General features: G+C 37.5%; 1 protein-coding gene across 1 annotated transcript; it reads left to right on the top strand.

Annotated features, from left to right (window-relative positions):
* The first annotated feature begins 3,332 nt into the window (after positions 1-3,332).
* LOC133740078 (uncharacterized) lies at positions 3,333-8,635 on the top strand. Its single transcript, XM_062167926.1, has 10 exons — positions 3,333-3,620; positions 5,209-5,276; positions 5,477-5,502; positions 5,669-5,759; positions 6,113-6,208; positions 6,871-6,939; positions 7,229-7,287; positions 7,370-7,492; positions 8,068-8,139; positions 8,224-8,635. The coding sequence occupies exons 1-10, from the start codon at positions 3,528-3,530 to the stop codon at positions 8,286-8,288; spliced, it is 762 nt and encodes a 253-aa protein (XP_062023910.1). The 5' UTR covers positions 3,333-3,527; the 3' UTR covers positions 8,289-8,635.
* The last annotated feature ends 3,935 nt before the right edge of the window (positions 8,636-12,570 follow it).

Raw genomic sequence — 12,570 nt, 5'->3', positions numbered from 1 at the left:
TGGATCATTAAAGACAAGTTGAATGTGTGTTGTTTTTTCTGATGCCACCCATGCCCACTATTAAGATCACAATAGTACTCTTGTCATGAGCAGCCAACAACAACTTGATCATCTCTTCCTTTTGTTTCTCCAATCCAATCACAGACGATTGATTGAAGAACGAGCTACTACCATGAGGGATTTGAGGAGGCTGCGGCTTGGTTACTTCTGAGATGAAGTAAACCTCTAATTCTTTAAACAAGTTATCCACGTCTTCAAGCATCCGATCTACGTCCGCCTTGATACTCCGTTCCAAGTTCGCCGGGTCATTAGCCCTATCATTCAACAATTGGAGATGAATCTTATCGAGTAAATCATCCGAATCAAGAACACTCTTGAACTCTTCAATTAAAAAGTGACAAGCTACTTTCTTCCAAATATTGAACTTTTTTGTTTTTGGTTAAAAAATATGAAACTTTTTGATTCATCCTTGTACATATTAATATGAGTGATACTAGAGACACCAAAACTTTATACCAAATTAGATAGGTTTGCTCACCTAAGGGACTGTGAGGGACAAATGCATTTCAACTACATGTGTTAAATATAAAAGCAGAAATTATAACAACTTAAAACTGTATATTTATTTTCAGCTGTTAGATTCATTTATCCCTCACAGTCCCTTAAAAGCTGTCCTTTAGGTGAGCATGTCTTCCAAATTAGAATACCAAATGATCTGGCATATGCCATATCATTAACTTTACATGCCACATCATTATCTAGTAATTTCCAATATATACAAGACTTCATTAATTTGTTCTAGTACAACTAAATTCTTTAAAAAAAAAAAAACAACACAAAACAAAACAAAAAAAACCTGGAAGCCCTAAAACTCATCTTAAGGAGGAAAATGTTGTCATTCTTCTACATCAGATCAGTCGTCCTTTTTCCCTTTTGTTTAGCTTAATTTTCTAAACAAGTATTCTTATATTTGGATGATTAAGGACTATTTGGATTAGTAAGCCTCACATCATCTCGGTGATCTATATTTTTTTGCTTTGATTATTATTTTTTTTTTTTTGAAATGAGGGCTTTATGCGGCTACCCTCCAGCCTTGATTAATGAAACTACTGAATACAAGGGGGGGGACAGTGAGCCTAAACCCCTGATTACAATAAACATCTAGAACACATCCTGAAATAATATCAGGAGACTCTACAAAATACTTGTATTCTAATAAGCACAAATTAGCAAAGAGTGCACTATTGGCTATTCCATTTGCTTTGACAAAGCGGTGACATAACGGAAAGATAACTCGATTGCAACGGAGCATAAATACCAAAATCTCAGCTTTCTTACTATGTTGCCGCAGGAAAAATCCGACGACACTGAGTTTCATTCTGCTACTAGGAGGCTGCGACCATTTCACAATAGATCGTCACCTCGCTAGGGCTGACAAGGCACTTAGAGTGCACACCCAGGCATGTAGCCCGACCCTCCCTACAAAATATATGTAGGTACTTATTACACGCAGAAGGCGAGACAAAACTAACCAACTAAAATAAATAAAGATAAAAGCTGAAATAAAGAAACCAACCCAGGCCAGGCCCAAAAGGAGAGCCCAAGCCCAAACATTAAACCAGGAAGCAAGGTAGACCCACGACGCCAGCCAAGTCTGGCCCACCCCCACCATAGCCAGCGCCGACAAACCACCGTCTGCACCACAGCCACGCCGCCAGAACCGCTGGACTACAGCCATCATCAAGCTGCCCTCCTTACCGCACCATGGAAGCGCGCCGCCCATGCCAAATAGAGTCAAACCCAGATCAGATCTAACAAGATCGGCCCATATTGGACTGCCCTGATCATACTCGAGCCCCACCGCCCCACCCAGCAATAGACCGCCATCCATAACCCATGAGAACGCCCCGTCTCTGTCAAACAAACCCATCACCGGATCAGATCGAGAAGACCTAACCCAGATCAGACTGATCTGATCAGATCCGAGCCGTTCCAGCACGAGGCACCACCCCGCCACCTCCAAACCTGCGCCACCAAGTCACGTCGCCGAACCGACCATCGAGGGACAGACCAGAACCTGACATCAGTCTCCATCTCCCCTCTCCTCGTCTCACACCCTGCTACTGAAACCTCCCCGATTCGTACCAGACATCGATCGAGAAGTCCGGCACTCTCCGCCACCGTGCAGGGCCAACAAAATCCCGTCCGACGACGGCGAAAAGGCCTGCCGCCGGACAGGGAGGTAGAAATTTTTTTTTTCTCTCAGAACGCTCTCTTGGGTTTCGATAATGCTTTCTATAGAGGAGTACTTCTATTATTTAGGAAGTCATGAAAAGGTGAAAGAAGAGAAGAGAAGAGATAGAGAAAGAACAAGGAAGGTGAAAGTGGATGAGAGGGAGGATGAAAGTTTATGCTTAAGGGAATAATAAAAAGAAAAGAACCTTAGGCTCTTGATTCGTCACGTTGCAGTAACGACGTCTTTGCACAAGGATTGAGAAAGTTGGCATCTAGGAGCGATAATGAGAGGGAGGCGTTTTAATTTATATTTTTTGTAATTAATAGCTTTATGTAATTTGATGTAAAAAAATAGTGGAAATTAATGAGTCAAAAATAATTCCATGTCAGATTTCACATAATTTGGTATGTACTTTTTGGTGTAAAAATTTGTGATTTCTAGAATTTTTTTTCTTTTGAAAAGGAATCCAAATCGACCGGATCAACCTGATAAGCAAGAGGGAGGTGGGTCATGGGTGACTGGGTGGTGTATTTTTATTATTCTTGTCATCTTCTGTAGAAAACAACAAATAAAAAAAAAATTGATTTTTTTTTTTTGAATGAAGGCATAGCCAATATATTGATCTAAGCAAGAATGACCATTCTATAACTTCAAGGCCATTCATTCATCATCAATAATCAAAGCATACAATGGACAAAAAATGGTTGAATCAGAAAGGGATTCAAAGTAAGGGAACATAAGAGGGAGAAAGAGGTTGATTTTATAAAGACATTATAATAGGAGGGAAAATTAGGCAAATTGGAAGAAGTTTTAAGTTTAAGTTATAAAAATGGCCGGCAAAAAGTTCATCTCCAAAATAGTCTTGAGGTTAACCGATAGATTATATTAAATGAAAAAAAAAACGGAAGGATAGAACAAAGTGATATAGTTGAGTGATCAAAATGAAATTTTTAAAATTTAGTCACCCAATGTGTCGAATAAAATATAATTGTGATATTTCTACCAATAAACATTATATACTTCTACATGGTATTGTCCATTTATTATGTTTAAAGCCCAATCCAAGATTCAACCTCAAGTCCAAAACAATCCGGCCCAGATTCGTAATGGAAAGCACGAAGTAGTCCTGGTTTCTACGCTTTGCTTCCTCCTTCCCACCTGAAATTCCAAACTCTTTGTCACACAAACACAGCTCTTCGAAGATCTCAGATCACCCAACCACAGCTGCCCTACAATTCACAGACGAACCAACCCCAGCGACCCATAGAAGAGAGAGAATAGCTCAAGAAAGATGTTGCCGACGACTTCGAGAGGTCGGTCGTCGTCCTCTACATCTCGGACGACCAATCCCCTCTTCATTCAGTACCTCCGCCGCATAATCAAGGTGCTCTCTTTTTCCCCTCTCTCGATTTCCTCTAATCTTTAGCTTCGGATCTGATCTGCTTGCTACTGTGGCTCGTCTCTAGATTAAGCATTTCATGATTCGTGGGCTGGATCTAATTCGGCGAGTAATGTTGTAGAGAATTTCAATTCTGGAAGAGCTAGGTGTCTGTAAATTGGTGCCGTCTTGGTTTTCGAGTGGGTTTTGGATTGGTTTGATTTCGTTAGCTTAGTGTGAATTTGTGGTGGTAGTGAGGTTTATGAAGCTCATTATGATAGGCACTTTAGAATTGGTTCGTTTAGTTGAAGATGGAGAACATCGCAGTTTTGGATTGGGGTGGTGGCTGGGTTATGAAAATGAGGTGCAATTGAGCTCATTAGAGATGTTGGAGTCAACTTGGTGTGGATGAGTGTTTGATTTTATGAATCTTCTATTTTCGGGAGAGTTTATTAACCGGTGACAATGTGCAGAAGTATTGGACCTGCTAGCCTTGCGGAGGCAGTTTAAAACTTCTTGAAAAGGTTTTAGAGGAAGGCCGGAATTGATAAATGGAAAATTTGTTTATGAAACTTGGGATACTGCTTCAAATTTGGATTCAGTGCTCGTGGCCAATGAATGCCTAGGTTCCAGTTTGAGGTTCTGGGGGTTTGCATTGTTGCTACTCTTCGGACATTCTTAGGATTTAAGTTGGTCGTCACTTTTGTCCAAAAAAGAAAAAAAAGGTTGGTCATCTACATGGTTGAACCTTAAAGTCATCAGATTCTACAACATGGAAATAAGTTTATCGGAGGGAAAGTTATGCGTGAAAGAATGATGAAACTAAAAATCAAGCTTGCACATTCAAACAAGGTGCAAAAACTGGAGCAAGGATCTATGAACTAAGAATAGTAGAAGCCAGTATCTAGGTGTTCACTTACAAAATGAACGTACAGTTTAGGTATTAGTGCTAGTTGTTTTAAAGTGAACAAGTTAGGCAAGGGAATTAAGGGAATGAAGTTTTCTACCGTAATGGGTTCACAGTAATAACCCGAGAGATTACAGATTCAGACTGATTTGAATGAAGAGTTGCATTTGGGATAAAAGGGTGGTCCAAACAAATTGTTTTTCTATTTTATTCAGGACTATGGTATGCAGGATATCATGGTCATTTCGTGGATTTCCTTTTAAGCTAACCTTGCTTTATGTTTTGCACCCAAATGCAACCAGGCCTGGATGTAAGTTTAAAGTCACTAGGAATCTCAGATTATAAAACTACACTTTAATTTGGACCCTGGTACATATCTTGTTCTCCAACTTGTTACATGACGTGGATCCGCTAAATTCAGGGATGTGAATTGCACAACGTCACAGCTGTAAAATCATTTTCAGCAATCCTGAAGTATTCAGATGTTATGCAAATTTAAATGATACATAATGTTAATTGGGATTCTTAATGCCATCTATTACCTAATTCGTTTGAAATCTTTGTTAGCTTTTGGCTCTAGAAGATAGGATATTCAAATCATTATCAAGTTAGAACACTAACTCTAGTTCATTGTGTATGCATGTTCTATGTCAATTAATTTCTTTCTATTTTGATGATTAATTGCAGTGGCAGCAAATGGACATTGAGTATACATTTTGGCAAATGCTTCATCTATGCACCTCACCAAAAGTTGTGTAAGTATTCACCCTTTTGGATCGTCAGCATCGTCTATAGCCTCTTTTTTTTTTTTTTTTTTTTTTTTTTTTTTTTAAATATACTTTTTGGTAAAGTCTGAATTTCGGGTTTGTTTTTCGTAGTCTTTTGAATTTGTCATTTCCTGATTTCCTTAATTTGAATCTTGCATTTTGCATGTGGGGACTTATGACTGAGGCAGCTATCAGCACACTAAGTATCACAAGCGTGAGTCCTCTTTCCTTTGAGAAGAAGCAGAAATTTATTTGCTATTCTTTCTTGTTTTTACATCATTTGGTTTAATTCAGTGCACGCGGACTCACAATATTTCTAAGTATGAAAACATTGCTGCAACCAGATCCAAGAAAAATGCTTACTTTCTTTTTCTTCTCAGAAACTAAGAACCAATGGGCACGTGATGATCCTGCTTTTGTTGTGATCTGCAGCCTTCTACTTGCAGTTGCAACCCTGGCTTATTGTGCTGCGTAAGTTCACTGTTTATTTACCTGCTAGCTAGATAGGATATAGAAATGCAAATGGTACCAGTTATATTGGTTTAAATTTTTTTTTCAAAATTGATTCAAAATATCCAATATGAAGCCTATGGTTCCTCATCTTCTAGGCGATGAAGATCAGTTAGAGCATTTAACTTGTCACCGGAGTTGAAGTTGTCAATATTAATTGATACCAATGTTTTACAAGTAAAAAAGTTGGATTTGGATATACTAGCATCATCCAAATTTGATAATGTCTTGGCTAAAAAATTCTAGCCTAGTTAGACTGTTCAAGAATTTTGTCGAGGAATCTTTTGTTGACTTATCTTATTTTCTTATTTCAGGTATGATCATAGTGCTGCACATGCTGTTTTTGTAGTTATTTCAGTTTTGCTTTTCCATTTTTTGTTCATTGGGATGCTTCTGGCTACGTTTTGCTGGTAAGTACCGGTTCTGGCTGACATTATTATGATACTGTGGTTTTTGATTCTTGAAATACTGCAGCAACTTATTATCAAGGCTGTGTTTGCTCCACAAAAAAGCTGCATGGAAAATAATTTTTAGGGAAATTCAGTTCTCTGTGTCTTCTTTCTTTTCTTTTCTTTCAATATATAAAGGTCCCCTAAGTAGGAAAGCCTGTTGTGTAGGTTTTGTCTATTGATGACTTGATGAGATATGAGATCAAGGTAGTGTGGTGAATCGCATCCATATAAGGCTATATAAGGAGATAGTGAGTATACAGCTGGACTTAACTACAGAAAAAAATATGCTAGTTATAGGCGAAGCAACATATGTGACATGCTGATGATCTCATGTGGTTTGATGCAAGTGTGAATAAAAAAAAATGTGATTATTTACCTGCAGTGACATAAAAATTCAAAAGAGTGGAGATTGACATTATGGTAGTGTTAATAACAACTCCCTATATATATATATATAGATATTGTGTTATCTAATTGTATGTCTGGGGAATTAGATATATTCCAGACGTAAGGGCAGTGTTGGGGTCTCAGATTACTATTTGAGCTGGCCCTCTTATTTTATAGAGCACCTTACTGTATTGAAGATCATATACTAATTAGTCCCTTTTTTAATCGTGCAGGTTCCTGACTAATTCTTACCTTCGGGAAGAGGCTCCAAATAGTCATGTTGTTGAGCAGCGTGTTGAATGGCAAGTCTATATTTCTTACTTTCCTCCTTCACTTCTCACATTATTAACAAAATGAGTCTTATGAATATTCAACCTTGGCTTGGTCCTGATCCTATGTTATCAATATGTCCGTTTATGTGTGTGTTGTGTGTGTCAATGATTATAGATCTATCTATCTCCCAGTAGAGTATACATGTTTTTGTATAATTATGTTTCTAAGTTTTGTTGCTTTCCTTGAGTAATTTACTATCCTTTATTCAAATTGATTATTTTGTGTTGACTGATGCATGTTTATTTTACTGAATTGAAGGCTCTACGCATTTGATGTGCACTGCAACTCTTTCTTCCCGATGTTTGTTATGCTCTACGGTAACTAATGCGGAAAGTGTTTTCTTTTTATAGTATGTCTCAAATGATGTTAAATAATGTTTCTCATGTCTTGCTCCTGCAGTGCTCCATTATTTTCTGTCACCTCTTTTGGTAGCTCATGGTTTCATCCCTGTATTGCTATCAAATTTGCTATTCATGGTGGCTTCTTCATACTATCATTATCTCAACTTCTTAGGTTATGATGGTAAGTTAAAGATTTGCTCTGAGGTCAAGAATTTTTTTATTTTATTTTCTTTTTCATCACATGTTTACGTTCAGGCGTTGGAATGCTGTTTACGGTAGACATTATTTAGGAGTCACCATGATCATACTATTATACTCTATATGGTAGTCTTTTTTGGGTTCTAGATACAAAGTGATGTTGATTAGAGGTCATTCTATATGAGTGAGGCAATCAGCTTTCTAATGAGTGAAATGTGCAAGTGATTTTATAAAACAAGTTGGTCGTATGATACCCACCTAGATCATATATGCATAGAGCTTCCACCCTTTATTCAGAGATTGCCAGCAATATAGATCAGTGCCCTCCTTTATAGCAATTGATAATGATTTATCTTCCAATGGAGTTGGTTTGTCAGCTTGTAATCTAACCCAATGATTTTTCAGTAGGACACATTTGGGTTGAGTTCTTCCAGTGTCTATGAAGTGTACTTGCTTGTTAAGAACTTAAGATATAGTTGGGTATTCCAGGTGCATAACTAATTTTCAGTAAAGAGGATCTGCAATGCATTATACTGATTACCTATCTTATTCTTGCAGTACTGCCATTCCTGGAAAGGACCACTTTCTTCCTGTACCCAATTAGTATTGTCATAGTCCTCTCTCCTATCTGTAAGTGTTGCACGTGACTTGGATTTGATTTTGCTTTATCTCCTGTTGCAGCATATGTTGATATTGTTCACTTCACTTCTGCAGTGATTTTGAGTGGCTTCAATCCTTCAAGATATTTCATGAACGTGTATTTCAGTCATCGGTTATGAGTTAATGGGGGAACACACATTTAGAATAGCACATATTGTAAGGTTGGGGAACCAATTGCAAGACCACATCAACTTCAGATGTCATCGATGGATTCTTGATTGCTTCTATGATATGATTCGCCAGCAGGAGCTCACATGGGAAGACACTTCCTGTCGCTTTCTTTCTAGGCAATTTACCACTGAATGGAAAGTTGGAACCAACTAGATAGGGCATCAAGTATTTCTGTAGGGATTCTGAATATTGAGATTGTATCAAACACTACGATTTGTCCCCATGTTGAATCGATGCTTTGCATTTTATATAAATTTTGAAGAAACTACAGCTGAGTGGCTGACTTCTTTTTGAAGACTGCTCTAATTGTACCAAAGGAGTCGATTGTCTCACCATCCATGTTTGGTACTCTTTCCTTTTTCTTTCGTCTTGCTGGGTGTTTAATCATGTATATGTTGTTGGGTTGGAACCAAGTTCTGAAAAGCTAGACACAACTTTAGTTGTAGATAAACTCTTGCAACAGCTTTAATCTGACTGCTATTTTATTTCATTTTATTACTTTAATGCCGGCCAGGAGCATCTACTGAAATTAACTCCGATGAAAAAGTTCTCACATTTTTGTCTAGACGCCGGATTGTCCACATACGAATCTCACTCTAAATGCTAGCACGTAATACTCGCCCTTGAGACTTTCTGACTCATGAAAACACATGCAGCTCCTTTCTGACGACATATATTTGCATTCTAGGCTCCCTGAGGGTGTCTAGAAAAAGCTCACTTGGTGCCCCAAGCACTAAGAAGGCCAGCACCAGGGGTACCGGACAGCTAGACACATAGGACATATTTGGTCAGAAGCAAATATCAGTATGTTCAAGGAGTCACGATGGCCAATAGCTAAATCTTACAAATTTTGAATGGCATGCTGATAAGTGCGTTGAACTCGTTTCGGCATTCTCAATAGCTATCGTGCTTTGAGTTTCCTTATATTCCAAGTCGACGTATCTCAAACTTGAAAACCACGAAGTTACACTCATTTATAACAATGCCACTCATTCTCCATTTAGCTCCAAACTCGCCATTGAGTCTCCAACGCCCATTTTTTTATAAAATACCTCATTGCTATGTGATTTATATGTTACCTATTCTAGAGGTATTTTATTTAATGTCATGGCTATATGGTAGGATTAATGTTATTTAATTTCATGACTATAAGGTAGTAGACGTGGCTTTCAAGTTCTATAAATTTAATGCCTACCGGCATTTTTATTTATATTCATTTTTTTATACTGTGAGTTTTAGTGGTTACTGTTGCCTCTGAAAATCAGCTCGGCCAAGAAAGTCGAGAGATCAAGGAACAAACGTCCTTCTCGATGAATAGATTGCGGGGCGTGCCAGCACACAGCCAGAAGGCCAAGTGTGCAATTGGAGATGTAGTGTGCGTGATTCTAACTTCGTCAAGCGATTGAAAGCCGAGGAAGGAACAATCTCGGCTAAGGGTTCGATGCCTTTGGATCAAGGACTTTCAGGTTGTTCAATGGATGAAGCAAATAGTGATTAGTAACTGAACAATTACGTTAAACTACTCCTAGTGCATAAACGTAGAGTACGATAACAGAAGAGTGAAGAAGTAAACTCTAGATTAAGAGCGGGAAAGTAAATAGCATAAACACAATAGTAAAAGAGCAAGAAATTAAACTCTAAATTAAGTGCAGAAAAATAAAGAACAAGAAAGTAAATTGCAAGAAACTAAATGAACGATAACGTAAATAGCGAAAAAGTAAACGGCTTGAAAAATAAAACTATCAACTATTACCAAAAAAGTAACAACGAAAACAATTGAAATATCTATACTAGGTAACAAGGAAAACGAAGGGAAATGACTTGAACTAGCAGAGCTAACAATTAAGAATTGAAAGGACAATGAAACTAATCTGGAGCTAAGAAAAATAAAAGGAAACCCATGATGGAGTTTTGGCTGGAGTTGTGTGTGTCTGATGTCTTCTGTCGATGCTTCTATTTATATTGGCTGCTTTGTGACCTAAACTGATCTCTTGACTCTTTGAAGTTGAGTGGAATTCGGGCTCCTCTTGGCTTAATGACTCTATCTTGACTTGGCTCCAATATTTATCGTCGGCTGACTTGACGCTGGACTCTATCTTGATTGGCTCTGATGGTCATCATCCACGACTGGAACTAATCTTGAAGCAAACTAACTTGGATTGAACTCTCCTTATCGGACGACATGAACTTCAAGTCGATTGAAATACTAACTTGATCAAATTTCATCTTTATCACTTATCGGACTTCTCTGTCAATCGGCTATTATCTTCCCAAGTTGAGTTCGAGTTGGAAACTGACTAGAGCGATTTGAACAATTGGCCGATGGGATTTTAGACAATAAATCTCTTTTCAAACTGATGACTACGGGCCGGCCGATAACCAATGGCTTAACTTTCAAAACCCTCCATCGGCCTAGTTTTTATCCAATTTGTCTTGGACCAAAGGAACTATCCAATTATTCATCGGCCAATATATCTGGCTGTCGGCCAGTTACTTGTTGGGCGGCTCATTGTAACTCAAAACATTCAATAACTATATGCACATTAGCTATGTCTGAGTGGACATGCAAATGTGGGTACAAACAGTTACCTATTCCAAATATATGATATTAAGTGATGTTCAAGAATATGAGGTAGGTTGCTTTATGTTATGAGTTTTTTCCGATACCTTTTCAAGAAGTATATAGATTTAGAAACCTTAATGCTATGTGATTTATTAGTTACCTATTCTAGAGGCATGTTATGTAATGTCTTGGCTATAAGGCATGTTTGACGTTGTGGCTATGAAGTAGTAGGCATGACTTTCAAGTTCTAAAAATTTAATGCCTACCATTATTTTTTTGTTTTGTTTTATGTTATGAGTTTCATTGGTTACCCTATTCTTTTTTTTTTTTTAAGGGTTTGGAACCCAGCCAAGCTGGGAGGCTCAGCCCCACACCCGGTTCCATTTATTAATAATAGGAAAAAAAGAAGCTAATACAAAGGTATTATAGCGGTGGACTAGCAACCGCTGATACAAACAAAAGAGACAACATAAACCAAAGAGAGGAAAGTACAAATTGGAACTCAGAAAAATGAGCCCGAAGCAAAATGACAAAACTAAACATTGGTTACCCTATTCTAAATATATGATATTTAGTGATTTTCATGGTTATTAGGTAAGTTGTATTATGCTATGAGTTTTTTTTGATACCTTGTCAAGAGGTTTATAGTTTTAGATACCTTATTGCTATTTGATTTATTGATTACATATTCTAGAGGTATGTTATTTTATGTCATGGCTATAAACTCTATTTAATGTTACAAGTTTCTTTAATGCCTAGTCAGGAGGTATTTACATCGCAAGTATATATAGTTTTAGGTTACATTGTCATGCATAGATCTATTTTTGGTTTTCCAAATAGTTGTCATACTCTCTTTAATTTTTAGTGATTTTTGTTAACGTCCTATGAATGTCTAAGTTTGTTTGGCGAATATAGATATTTCAATCTCATAAAAACATATTTTATTTGCAATTCGCATTACCTGAGAATTTGGTAGGTAAATGATATGATCTTCAATATACTTGAGAACATGGTATATATCCGCTGATTGATGAAAGAAACTATTCATTCCGCAAGCGCTTCGAGAAGGCCTACCTATATTAATCTTCGATATAAATCGTCATTCGGAAGGTTAACAATTGGTTTAGCTAATAATAATTATACTGGTAAAAATTTGTAGCTTAAAATGTCTTGAAAGTATAGGTTTACATAGGTAATGACTCTTTCTGATAACCTCACTGAGGTGGGTCGTTATGTGTACTATTGTTGAACTAGGAATGAACTAACAATTCTCTTTCAAAAATAATGGCAGACCTTAGTAAAATGGAATTGTTGCATACATATACCCACCAACATTTTTGAAAAACAAATACAATTAAGGATAAAATTGAAAAAAAAAATTATTAGCTATTTAGATCTCCTATTTTATTTAAGTGGGAGGCAAAAACCTAGCAACTGCTCTGTTAGGTTGGGATTAAAAATCCTTAGTTTCAATCTAGAATTTCATCCATGATTATGGATGCCTTCCCCTTCTTGGGGCTTGACCGGAAGTCATTGGATTGGAGGCGGTTCGGGTTCTTCTTCTTCCTTCTCCTCGCTGGTTGGGCAGCAAATCATGGATGAGGTCTATGGGATCCTAATGGCGTTAGACCGTCAGCGTGGACAAGTGGTGGAGTGCATTGGTTGTA

The sequence above is a fragment of the Rosa rugosa genome, chromosome 3, assembly GCF_958449725.1.
Source record: "Rosa rugosa chromosome 3, drRosRugo1.1, whole genome shotgun sequence".
NCBI classification, from domain to species: Eukaryota; Viridiplantae; Streptophyta; class Magnoliopsida; order Rosales; family Rosaceae; genus Rosa; species Rosa rugosa.
The sequence above is the reverse complement of the archived record's forward strand: the minus strand, read 5'-3'. Positions and strand labels throughout refer to the sequence as shown.